At 39.5% G+C, this 12,733-nt stretch overlaps 1 protein-coding gene and 1 long non-coding RNA gene across 2 annotated transcripts; both read right to left on the reverse strand.

Moving 5' to 3' along the window:
• Positions 1-2,096: 2,096 nt before the first annotated feature.
• Positions 2,097-6,464, reverse strand: LOC133447354 (hepatic and glial cell adhesion molecule-like). Its single transcript, XM_061726028.1, has 4 exons — positions 6,416-6,464; positions 2,976-3,296; positions 2,596-2,856; positions 2,097-2,318 (listed from the first exon to the last, which is right to left on the reverse strand). Exons 1-4 carry the CDS (start codon positions 6,462-6,464, stop codon positions 2,152-2,154), a joined length of 798 nt encoding a protein of 265 aa, XP_061582012.1. The 3' UTR covers positions 2,097-2,151.
• Positions 6,465-11,264: 4,800 nt separating this feature from the next.
• On the reverse strand, positions 11,265-12,381 carry LOC133447562 (uncharacterized). The gene is made up of 3 exons (XR_009782919.1): positions 12,182-12,381; positions 11,967-12,074; positions 11,265-11,472 (listed from the first exon to the last, which is right to left on the reverse strand). It is a non-coding gene; the product is annotated as an uncharacterized LOC133447562 (long non-coding RNA).
• Positions 12,382-12,733: the final 352 nt, after the last annotated feature.

Consider the following 12,733-nt stretch of genomic DNA (forward strand, 5'->3'; position numbering starts at 1 on the left):
TTATCAAAAAGGAACAGTGATTATGACATTCAGATTTCAACTTAATTCACCAAAACTAAAAAGTAAAAGAACAGAAATCCGAACCTACAGCTGGAAACTCCAACAAACAGCATCACTCCAACCACAGCCTGCATGTTTTCTCACCGTTCGGCCTCTGACTCTCAGCTGCTTTTCAGACTGTTTCCAGAAAGTAAACGTGTGTGTTTTAGTTTGATCAGTCATCAGTGTGTGCTGCTAATGATCAGGAGAGGAGTGTGTGCAAACCTGCACAGCGTTGATGTTGAATTCATCTTTTTCTAAATTTAGAGGAGGAAATGAAAATATATAGTTTTACTTCCTCTTTTACCAAACAGAAAAAGACTCTGCTGAGAGAAAAAGATGGAACATTTCTACTTTTGTTCTGTAGGAGGTTTGAAACTAAAGGCTGAATTTATAACTCATTATCTATCTTTAATTTAGTAGCTGGATTATCCTTTAGAGTCAGAACTGTTCGTAAAGAAGTATTTAAAAAAAAACATGGTAGCTATTTTTCACAGGTAAATATAACTTAAGATAAGAAAAAAAAAACATTAAATTAAATTAAAGAAAACGTTTGGGGAAAAAATGTATTAACTACACAAATATTAATTTTGAATTAAAATAATTATGTGAGTTGGCCGAGAGAAGATGCAGATACATTTATACAACAGAACTTACTGTTTTTGGCTTTAATTATGAATGTTCAGATAAATAGGACTGATAAACTCATATTACTTCTTCAATTTAAAAAAATGTAAATAAAAAAAAGACAGTATCGACCTTTTCGTGGCATGATGGTGCACCATCATCAATCAGCAAGTAAAAAAAAGAAAAAAGTGTTTAATTCTTTTCTTTCATAGTAGCCTAAGTGTGTAAATATTACAAAACTATGGGTGTTATCAAGGTAATGAAAGAAATATATGAAAAAAAATGTCTGCATTATCTCAAACTCAGTACCTCATATCTTTCTGTTTTTTCTGTTCATTCATTTGCCAATTCATTCATTCGTATTTGCCACGCAAGTACGAATGACGGCTGGCTTGACCACAGTGCTACCTGCAACACAGATCAGAGTATCACTCTGCAAGGAAAGAGGAAGTGGATGTTATTCATTCGCTGTTAACTGATCAGTCTGCTGCAGATGCAAAAATGGATCCTTTTCTAATACATTTGCCAGAAGTCAATTTATTTAAATAATTAAATAAAAGCCAGAACATTCAAAATAATATTTACACTATATTAGTGATGGAACCAATATTGTCCGAACAGATATAAAGATATATCAGATATAAAGATATAAACACAAGTATCCAACACTCTGACGACTGCAAGTTCAGCGGAGTGACGTTTATTGTGTCTGGGATCGGTGGTTTTGGTGCTCAGCCATCTGTAGCACCTACCAGACAGGAGAAGTTTAGTTTAGTTTAGTTTTTTAGTTTTAAGTTTAGTTTATTAGCACATAAAAATATACAACCGTTTTAAAAGTACAGACGAACAGTATGTAGAAAAAAAGGAAAGAAAAAAAAAGAAAAAAAGAAATACATTAGGCCTATAACAGAAAATTTGCGGGAGGAACCAAAAAATATCCTCCTATAATGAAACAAACAATATCTACTGAAATATGTAAAACATGGGACAACTAAGGAAAATAAGGCTAAATTACTAGAAAACAAAAACAGGAATCTAATTGGGGTGTGCAGAGAAGTTCTGAGAATGAATGGTTAAGCCAGTGCTTCTCAAAGTGTGATGTGCGCCCCACTGGTGGGGAACGGAGACATGTCAGGTGGGGCGCGACAAACGGGCGGAAATTTTCAATTTCATGCCTATTTTACTATAAATGCTATTGACAATAAAGATAATTCACTAAACAAAACACACACACACAAACATAGCAATAATTAATAGCTAAACCGTATTTTCGCGACCATTCGGCACGCCGTGTGGAAGCCCTCAGTTTTGTGTGTCATTTCTGGATTTAAAACACACACATGTCTGAACACATCTGTTTTTTATTTTAATTTCATGATGATCACAGAAACAAGTTCCAGTACTATCTTTCTATATCTACACTTTGATATTTGTATTTAACTGTCATCACACATATCTAAAACATGATCAGTGATCAATAAACCTCTACAGTTCAGTCACTGAGAACTCCTCTGGATACTCTGTTCTTTGTGCTGCAGCAGACGCTTCAACTTTCTTGTATTTTGTCTTCTTCCATTTGAAGTAGACACCAATCCCAATAAATGAAACGACCGCCACAACAGCCATCAGAGCACATCTGAGCAGAGAGAGATCTGTTCAGACAAGAGACACAAACACCAGAAGTTATGTTAGCACTGAGAGGAACGTCTATTTCAAGAGATCTTATGATGAGATCTCAGTGATGGTGCAGTTTAAACTGGTTACATCTCTGTATTAGTGTAAAGTCAGTAACTGTGAATACCTTTAATTACGTTAAAGACTGTCATTGATCTAAGCAAACAGAAATACTGCTGCATAAAAATGTTTCAGTTGACAAGGATTTATGTGGAAAGAAATGTTGGAATGGTTCCTACTGTTGTTCTTTCTCACCTCTACAGACAGAAACCATCAGTTCATTGGAGACACGACTGATGTGGTTCCTGACTGAGCAGACCAGACGTCCTGAGAGGTTTTGTTTCAGGATGATGATGTTTGTCTCAGTGGTTCCAGAGAGGAGCTCAGAGTCTGTCAGTGTGTTTCCATCCAGAGTCCAGCTGTACTGAGGACTGTCCCCTCCCTCAGAGGAGCAGGACACCTTCATCTGTCCCTCAGACAGACACTCAGACACCAGCAGGACAGAGGACACCGGAGCTGAGAGACACAAACATCACTTCTGACTTTTTTGTCACTGAATCTTGGTGAAATGTCACATTTATACAGAATAAGATAAAGATATCATAATGTGTCTTAATACCCAAAATAATAACTACCTTGAATAAACAACTGTAGAGATTGTTCGCCTGTTTCTCGTCCATCTGAATCCTGGAGTTTAAGTGTATATTGACCACTATCAGTCTTGATCAGGTTGTTGATCAGAAATGTTCCATTACTGGGAATAAAGACAGATCTGGTCTCCATGGTATTAGTGATGATGGTATTCTTTCTTCCGTTCAATATTATTGTTCCATCTTTTTTCCATTCATATCTGTGTATTTCTGAGGCGTCGTCCATCAGCTGGAGGACCACAGTTCCTCCCAGAGCTCCAAAACACTGAACTCCATCCTGTCTGCCATCACAGTAAGTTCTCACACCTGCATTTTTAAGTTAAAGAGAAAACATCGCAATTTTGAGTACACTATCCTCCCAAAGGAACTACAGCAATGTTTTCATCCAATATGAACATCAACATTAAGTTAAAGCAGATGGATTATAAAACTTTAGCCATCACTCAATTCCATGACTGCTTGTTCTTGATGTCCTGATGCCCCGATTTCCAATCACGGGATTTCTGAATGATCAGAAATATAAAGTGGTCTCCCCTCACCCTGCCAGCACAGGGGAGACAAAATACCATGAATTTCTGCAAGGTCTCTGACCCCCGCCTTACAGAGTCCCCCAGTGTCATGTGATTTTTTTTGAGCCGATTAGAATCTGCGCCTAGGGTGACGTCACCCTAGGCGCAGAGGTTCGGCCTCCGCTGCTAAAACCACGCCCACAACCAGCTCTCTCCGCTGCTGGAGCGGTTCTTCCTTGAGCCAGTCAGACGCGGCGCCGCGGCGGAGCGTATCCGGGTTAAATCATCCAGGTTCCCGGGTGGTTTGGGAGCTGGTTCCTCGGGGGTCCATCCCAGGCCGGATCAGCTCCACCCTCCGAGATTTTCAGCCAAATCTGTCGGTTTGATCACCGGTAACGGGCGATACGCAGAGGATGCGCCCCGGAGCCGATCTGTGTGCCCGCCGTGGGGTTGCGGCGCCCGTCGCGCAGCATCCGCCGGGCAGATCCGGCTGAAATTCCGCTGGTCGGTCCCCGGGAGTCCCTGCTACCAGTCCAGGCCGGTTCCTGCGGTCCCGGCCGGTCGGAACCGGTCAGATTCCCCGGTTAAAGCCGCTGTGATGCGCGCTGCTCCAGCCTACTGTCTTGGGAGCAGGGATTTCTGGGGTACGTCCCAGGCTGGACCAGCTTCACCCTCCGAGATTTTCAGCAAAATCTGTCGGTTTGATCATCGGTAACGGGCAATGCGCCCCGCAACCCCACGCCGGGCGCCCGGCGTGGGGTTGCGGGGCCAGCGTTCAGCATCCGACGGGCAAATCCGGCTGAAATAGTGCATAAATGTTATTTATATACAACTCATATTTTATTTTTTTAACAATAAAGTTGCCATTTGTGAAAATTCAGTGTTGTGATTTATTTACAGGCTTGGGCTGCTCTGGCGGAGCGAGGTTTATGCTCCTCCCCTGCTACATGTCATTCAGGGAGCCAATCAGCACAGAGCCTCATTATCATACCCCCCCCTTCCCTTAGAATGGAGCACAGAAAAAGGGGTTAGAAGCGGTAAAACTAGTGACAGGGCCCACAGGCTGGATTTATGATTTATGTAGAAAAAACAAGCTTTAGATTGTTTTTAAGACATTCAAGGCCTGTTTAGAATATACATTAAATGCCATAATAGGTCTCCTTTAAAGACAAAACTGTCATAACTTGCACTCCTATTCCCCAGTCACTCATTCATTCATTGACTCTGCCACGTCCACAGTCCACTCCCTCCTCTGCAATCAGGACTGATTACACACACCTGCCGCTCATCGCTCTGCCACTATTTGGTCCCCTGTTCCACTCACTCTCATTGCCAGATAGGTCTTAGCCATCTCGATGCAAGACTCTCCAGCGGTCTCCGTTCTGACTTCCCGTTGCCAACCCTGCCTGTTTTTGGACTCTGCCTGGTCTCCTGTTCCCCGGTACCCGACCTTGTTTTCCGAACCGGATGCTGATTTTTGCCAGCTCCGTGTCCTGTATTCCTGCCTGCCCTTCGCTGCTGCTGTGGTAAATAAAAGTGAACCAGACAAGCTACTGATGTGTGCTCTGTGTGTATTGCATTTGGGTTTTCTTCTGCAATGTTACAATTATATTAACTAAATAGATAATTTAATTGTCTTATCAATAATTTTTACCAACAATAATTAGTCAGGTGGGGAGTAGGTGTAACCTTCAGCCTAAAGCAGCAGTTGGTGCTCGTGCAGCTGATGTCAGTGTTGCCTACTGAGCAACACTGGCTGTATTTAATTGTTTTATTTTAAAAAAAGACCCACTTTTTTAGTCTCTTCAATTTAATAGCATTTTATCTCCTTTTTTAAAAAACTGTTTAAACTTTTTTATTTTTTTATTCTAATGATTATTGTCAAGGGTTTGTTTTGGTGGACTAGTCCAAAAACTTCCAAAAACTTCTATTATCAGCGTTTTTATTATCGCCAAGATCAGAACAAAAGGGGAAAAAAAAGAGAAAAAGGAGAGAAATATTCCCAGTGAGTAGGCCTACAAAAAAACCCAAACTGTTTACAACTTCAGAGAACTTCAGCATCTCAATGTTCAGTCAGACTCCAACTCAACCTCCTCCTCTCCCCAACACACATCTGTTGCTTTAAATCCCCTTTGCCCCTCCCTCGGGCAAATAAAGATGGATTGATAATGAGTTTTCAGACCCCGATAAATAACTTTCTTTTTCTTTCAAAAAAACCAACTAGCAACAAATCTTAGACTCTAACTTGAAGGCTTGTGTCATCCTCAATCTGTACTCCAGCGAGCAGCTCCTGCATCCTTCAATCCAAAACTGGCTGATCTCGAACTGGCCCAGCACCATTAGATAATCATTATTCATACATAATTCTAATTAATAGGATTATTATAATACATTTACAATGGAGCTGCATTGGCCTATAGACAGGACAAAGGATTGTTGGAATTGTGACATCAAAAATTATAAAATTTTTGGTGTTTTTTTTACTTGCCGTTTTATCCCTCTCATGGTGTACTTCTCTGTCAAACAGCATCTACTACAATTATATTTAGATTAAAAAGCTAATATCTACTTTCCTTACTGAAGAGTTGGCAACACTGGCTGACGTAAACTCCAAAGCAAAATTCAATTCCTCGATATTTCAGAAATCTTTGCAATTTGGAAATATTTTTAAAATTGGGCGGCAAATGCAGTACTGCAGCAGCTTCTGCTGTTTGTAATTTGGGACATTTCTTTTTTTTTCTTTTTTTTTTTCATTGTTGAGGATTGTCAAAGTATCAGATTGGGACTCATAATCAGTCGATACTCAAAAGCAAATGACTCCAATTCGGTAGAACAAAGATATTATCGGGACAACCCTACTGCATGTTATTCATTGTTCAAATTTTTAAAAGGCTGCATGAAAACAGTAAAACTCACCAGAAGAGATTCCAACAAACATCAGCATCACTCCAACCACAGCCTGCATGTCTTCTCACCATTCAGCCTCTGACTCTCAGCTGCTTTTCAGACTGTTTCCAGAAACCAAATGTGTATTTTAGTGTGATCAGTCAGCAGTGTGTGCTGCTAATGATCAGGAGAAGAGTGTGTGTAACCTGCACATCATTGATGTTAAATTCATCTTCTTCTAAACTTAGAGGAAATGAGGTGATATCTGTTCAACTTCCCCGTTCAGTCAACAGTTTCCTGAGAGAGAGAGGTTTTAAGACTAAAGGCTAATATTAATAACTCATTTTTAAGTTAACACCTGCATTATTTACATTAACAGTTAGGTCATTGCAGCATCAGCTGTACTTCATATGTAACTTTTTACAAACCGAACAGAAGTTTGTCTTCATGTCAGTTTTGGTTTGCATAGTAACTTTGGTTAAGAAGGCCAATTATTTTCACCATTTTACTTCCTGTTCAACAGAAACGTCTGTTTTGACGGCTGTTTTTTGTGATTTATGCTGTTTTTCTGAAAATTTTCTGTTCTGAACAAAGTTTAAATGTATTAACTTTAACATCTATTTGCTGCTGATTATGATGTCACCCTCCATCAGCCAAAATCTAGGCTCATCCAGGAGCTGCAGCTGTACAGATGTTTGCAGGTGTAGTCTATTTCACTCTGAGTTGGGGGAAGTTTAACAGCCTGTTGTGGAAAGAAGTATTGAGGCTCACAACGCTGCACGCCATTTAGTGTGATAGCGGAAGGGCACATTTTACTGTGGAAGTAGAAAACCTCACACCCTTTAGATAGACCTGCATCTGTTAAACCCAAGTTCTTGCAGAATACCTTTCACGCCTTTTAAATCACACTTTATATTTAAACTCATAATATGCAGCTGGGTGAACGTTGAAAAATCAGCCTTCTCTTCCCTTTTTAAGCTCCATCAAGTTTCTCTCTATTTGTCCACATAATTTGAGCGCAGGAAAGAGGTGCACATCAATGTACTTCAGTCAGGTTGAAAAATTATAGACTGTTAATGACATCAAGTCCCCTGCCGTAACAAAACAAAGATTCACCTGTTTCCAGACCGTAGCAGAACCCACCACGTTCTGCCTGAAGCAGATGAAGTGTTTCAAAGAGAAACCAGTTAATAAAGCGACAATATGCTGGTTAAGATGGCAGAATATTATCAAATATGCTGCTTGTATCTTCTAGAACAAAGATCCACGTGAATCCAGCTTACTTTTGTCCACCAGTGGAAAATATTAAAGACAGTTGTTAATCTTCTCTGATTTCAATCTCAGACTCTGCAGAGCTCAGCATGTTAAATGTGAGGTTCATGATGGTACAATGAGAACAAAGACAGCAAAAACAGGCTATTACTTGTTTATAAGAAAAGCTACCAGGTGAAATTCTCTTCTCTCCAAGTTAAGCATAAATTAGGTTCATTTCTAGTCTCTTTATTGGGTTAAAGAACAGTAAATACAGAGATAGAGGTTTACCAAGTATGTACACAAATTTGAAAACACAGGATATTCAGAACAAAATGTATGCAAACATAAGTAGTGCATTATAAACCAGCTACTAAAACAGTCTAGCTTAAAAGGTCTAAAGTCTTGATGCACCGCTGCATCTGCAGCAGCAACACAGATTAGTGTATCACTCTGCAGGGAAAGAGGAAGTGGGCGTTATTCACTCAAAGTTTGCTGATCAGTCGGCTGTAGGTGTGACAATTAATTCATTTCCAATACAATTCCCTCGAAAGACTCAGGAAAGCAGTGATGTCACTCATTCTAAAGACTGTTGTTTAACAAACTGATCAAGATCATCTCTTTCCATGTCAACACAACTCCTCCAGATTGGTCTATCTTTTCTATTATAATTTTGACTAACAGGATGTTAAGCCAGACCAAAAAGTTTGCTGTAGGACCAAAATGCAAATGATTCTTACAGTCAGTTACCATAAAAGTCTTCTAAAAGTTTGTGTTTTTGGAGAAATATTGTATGATTCCTTAATATGAAGGAGCTTGACTGCAGAAATCTGAATCAAGGCCTTTAAACCGGTGTAAAAACATACCTGTTTTAGACTCTTTACTTGATACCACTGAATTAAAGAACACATTTTTAAATCTTGACCCTCACTTTTAGAGCCCTGAAATATCAACTTTCTTCTCTTATTCCTGACCTGTTACAGGCTTTCATCCCGACCTGAAGTTTGAGGTTAGCAGGTGCTTTTTATATATACAATTTTTAAATATTGAAAAAAGGAGTAAATTGATTTTGACTCTACATACGCCCGAGGAATGATTAGAGCTAAAAACTAATTTATTACCTGTGGGTGCAGTTCTTCACACTTGTATGAGAGGTGTTTGGAACTCAGACATCTTTTTTTTCTTTAACACTTTTTTTTATCAAAGGAAAAAAGCAAAAGATGACAAGGCCAAAAACATAAAAGGAGAAGAACATGGTTGTTAATTTCTTTTTTAGTTTCCTTGAAACACAAAACCACACCAAGTGTTCAGTATTCCATCGAATTGCAACCACTGATTAGTGTCAAAGTTTAACAACTTTATTTATTGTCACTGATACAAAACACGTTAGTGATCATGATAAAGTCTATGTGTAAGAAATTGAACAGCTCACGAGCAGCTCCCATGGCTCTATACTGTGTTTGTAGATCAACAGCAGACAGCAGATGTTGAGCACCTATCTGTCAGGGTTTGGATGAGTAGGACCCAGATGCAGAAGGCGGCAGGATTTCCGAAAATGTGGTTTATTGAACAAAAAGCATTGCTGAGCAAGAATTACAAAAAACAAAGGGCTAAACTTGACAAAAAAAACAACAAAGCATGAGATGGGAATGGATGGAGATAACAGTACAACAAACTGGATATTATCGTCACCGAGCAACCAGACTTTGGGCCCGATTTACTAAGATCCTAAATAAAGAGTACTAAATTGCGTGTGCACTGAAAAAGTTTGCACGTGCTGTTGTTGTGTGTTTTGCGGGTGATCAACTAAGATTGCGCGCGCAATTGATAACAGGTGCAAACCGCAGTATTTAAATGAGGTGTTGCGTGTCTTACGGTTTGCGGCGCAAACAAAATGAAATTTGACGAGGAGTTGGAGTTAGAGATATTAGTGGAAGAGGCAAATAAACACATTCATGAACTACAGCAAAGAAATTTAAACATTACCAAAAGAAACGCAATATGGGAGAAAATCTGCGATAGAATAAATGCAGTTGGTAAGACAAAAAGAACGGCAGATGAGGTTAAAAGAAGGTGGCAAGATATAAGGCGAAGAACTAAAGAAAAAGTGGCCTTTAATAAAACTTCAGCAAACAAGACAGGTGGAGGGCCTGTGGAAGAGATGCCTCTAACCAGCATTGAGCAGCAGGTGCAGCTCACTGCTTATCTGCTCAGGAGCAGATAACTGGGATACCGGGGTATGACACGCTAGAGCCAACTGCAGAACAAGGTATAGGCGCACAATAAGAAACACTTTTTTCTCCATGAAAACACGTGGTTTATTTATTATCACAAATAAAAAAATGAATATGCCTCCTGTGGCAACCTTTTGCTGAATAATACTCGATTTAACATTCAAATAAAACCCAGCAACTGCATAAAATCCGTGTTTGACATCATTCAGTGCGTCCCGAGTGGATGGGAACCGTATGTGCCTGCCCATACTGCGTAACAGAGCGTTGAGGACAGTGGACAGCACACCTGAAAAACTGCTTTGGGAGAGCCCAGCAGAAATGGCTACAGTGCGCTGGAATGACCCTGATGCGAGGAAATGAAGAGTTGAGAGCAGTTTCGGCAAGGCAGATATGGCGTTACTCCTGCTTGTGACCGGCTCCAAATCAGCCCTTAACTCATTCAACAGCTCCAAGATGGAAGCGCTAGATAGTCGATATGTTTCAACTATCTGGTTTTCATTCATTCCAAACAAATTTACACGAGTCCGAAAGACTCTCTCTCTGCGTATTTGATTTTGGCGATGTCGCCTCCTTGCCACAATAACAGCAGCAGCAGATTAGCACCTTCCTTTCGAACGTATTAAATACAGACGCAATCACAATACGCGCAATTACTTTCAGGCTTGGTAAATCTCATTGCGTGTGGTAAATGAACCTATTTGCATTTTCCCCTCCCAGTATTTAGCGCTTTCTGGCGGGTACGCCCCATATTGATTATTCATCAGGGCAAAAGTACTAAATACTAAGTACTAAAAGCGTGTGCTATTTTGCGCATTTGAGAGGCGCAGTCCTCTTTGCACGCTGTTAGTAGATCAGCTTGCACATTGGTTTGTGGGTGATGTCAAGTTTGCACACGTTTTTACGCATGCAAACCTTTAGTAAATCAGGCCCTTTGTGTATAGTCTTCTCCTGTACCTCATCACCCAGCCTGTCACCTTGCAACCTTGCAGCTTTACTCTGTTCTATCTGCATTATTATGTCTCTAGGGTTGAGCTGACACAAATACATGTTCATGATGCACTACAGGCAGGATAGACTACTGACATGCCACTTGCTTTTGTCACTCATACACTCATAAAATCCTATTATCCCGGTCACTCTGTCTGCTCAGAGATCCAGAAGTCAACCTCTGCCAAAACAAATAAACCCTCTACTCATGTGTCCAGCTTTCCCCAAGAAGATAATCTTTCAAAATTTGAGCAGACCTTTAATATAAATCACTGGATCAACCCATTTACAGAATAGATTTCAGTAGAACAAACAGTAGGGGGAAAAAACAAACAAACAAAAGTGCAAAAACTGTTTTCAAATAACATTGAATTACTCTAATGTTCCCTATAGGATGCAAACAAAGACAACTAATATTTGTATTTAACTATCAAGACACATCTTAAAACATGGTCATTGATCAGAAAACTTCCTCTGGATACTCTGTTCTTTGTGCTGCAGCAGACGCTTCAACTTTCTTGTATTTTGTCTTCTTCCATTTGAAGTAGAGACCAATCCCAACAAATGAAACTACGGCCACAACAGCCATCAGAGCACATCTGAGCAGAGAGGGATCTGTTACAGACAAGAGACACAAACACCAGAAGTTATGTTAGCACTGACTGATTTTATGATTTAAATCTCTTATGGTTTCATTCTTGGTGACTGTTTAGTATAAACTGAGTTCATCTCTTTACAACATCTTAAAGTGTTTAAGACTATGCGTAAATGAGAAGAGCAATGATGATACTTTGTGAGGTTGTTACTGTTGTATGTTGCAACAATTAATTAATTCAGTCCATGGGAGTCTTCACTAATTTATCAAGTATTACAATTTAAAGTATAATTATAGGATATGATAAAGGCAAACACAAATATTTCAGTCAGCAAACACAGCACGTTTTTGTGAAAACAGAGAAAGAAAGACTCTATTACATCAATGCATGCAACCCGCTGCAGCACAGTAAGATTTAATTTATGAATGTGCCAAAGCTCCTCTGAGCTGAGATTCATCATTTGATTGGAGTATGTGTTAATTGTAGAAGGTCTAAATGCTTCTGTCTCCTTACCCACAGTTGTAAGAACAGTTGTTGGTTCAATACACAGAGTGTTATTTTCTTTAAACACCCACTTTGATATTTGCATCCCACAAGAAGTGCAGTTAATGAAAATGAAGCCTATAAACACAACAATTAATATTAATTGTAAACACAATTATTATATACAGCTTGAATATCTGGTGTCACGATTATCAAGTTGATTACTGTATAAAGTTGTCACTCACCGCAGGTTGTCAATATCGTTTCATCGTCCTGTGTTTTGTTTCAGGATGATGATGTTTGTCTCAGTGGTTCCAGAGAGGAGCTCAGAGTCTGTCAGTGTGTTTCCATCCAGAGTCCAGCTGTACTGAGGACTGTCCCCTCCCTCAGAGGAGCAGGACACCTTCACCTGTCCCTCAGACAGACACTCAGACACCAGCAGGACAGAGGACACAGGAGCTGAGAGACAAACATGAATTTGACTTTGTGATTTCATCTGTGACTTTTTTTTTTTTTTTTTACAGTCTCTACATAAAAGCAGACACAAAACAGAATATGGATATGGACTGATTTTAAGATACATTCTGTACATTATCAATAGAATGATTTAGATATCTTCATATACATTAATTTCCTACAACAAATTAAAGTTATTTACCTTGAATAATTACCTGTAGAGTTTGTTTTTTTATTTGTCGTCGATCTAAATCAACAACCATAAGTGTATATTGACCACTATCAGTCTTGATCAGGTTGTTGATCAGAAATGTTCCATTACTGGGAATAAAGACAGATCT

This window comes from Cololabis saira, chromosome 7, assembly GCF_033807715.1.
Source record: "Cololabis saira isolate AMF1-May2022 chromosome 7, fColSai1.1, whole genome shotgun sequence".
NCBI lineage: Eukaryota > Metazoa > Chordata > Actinopteri > Beloniformes > Belonidae > Cololabis > Cololabis saira.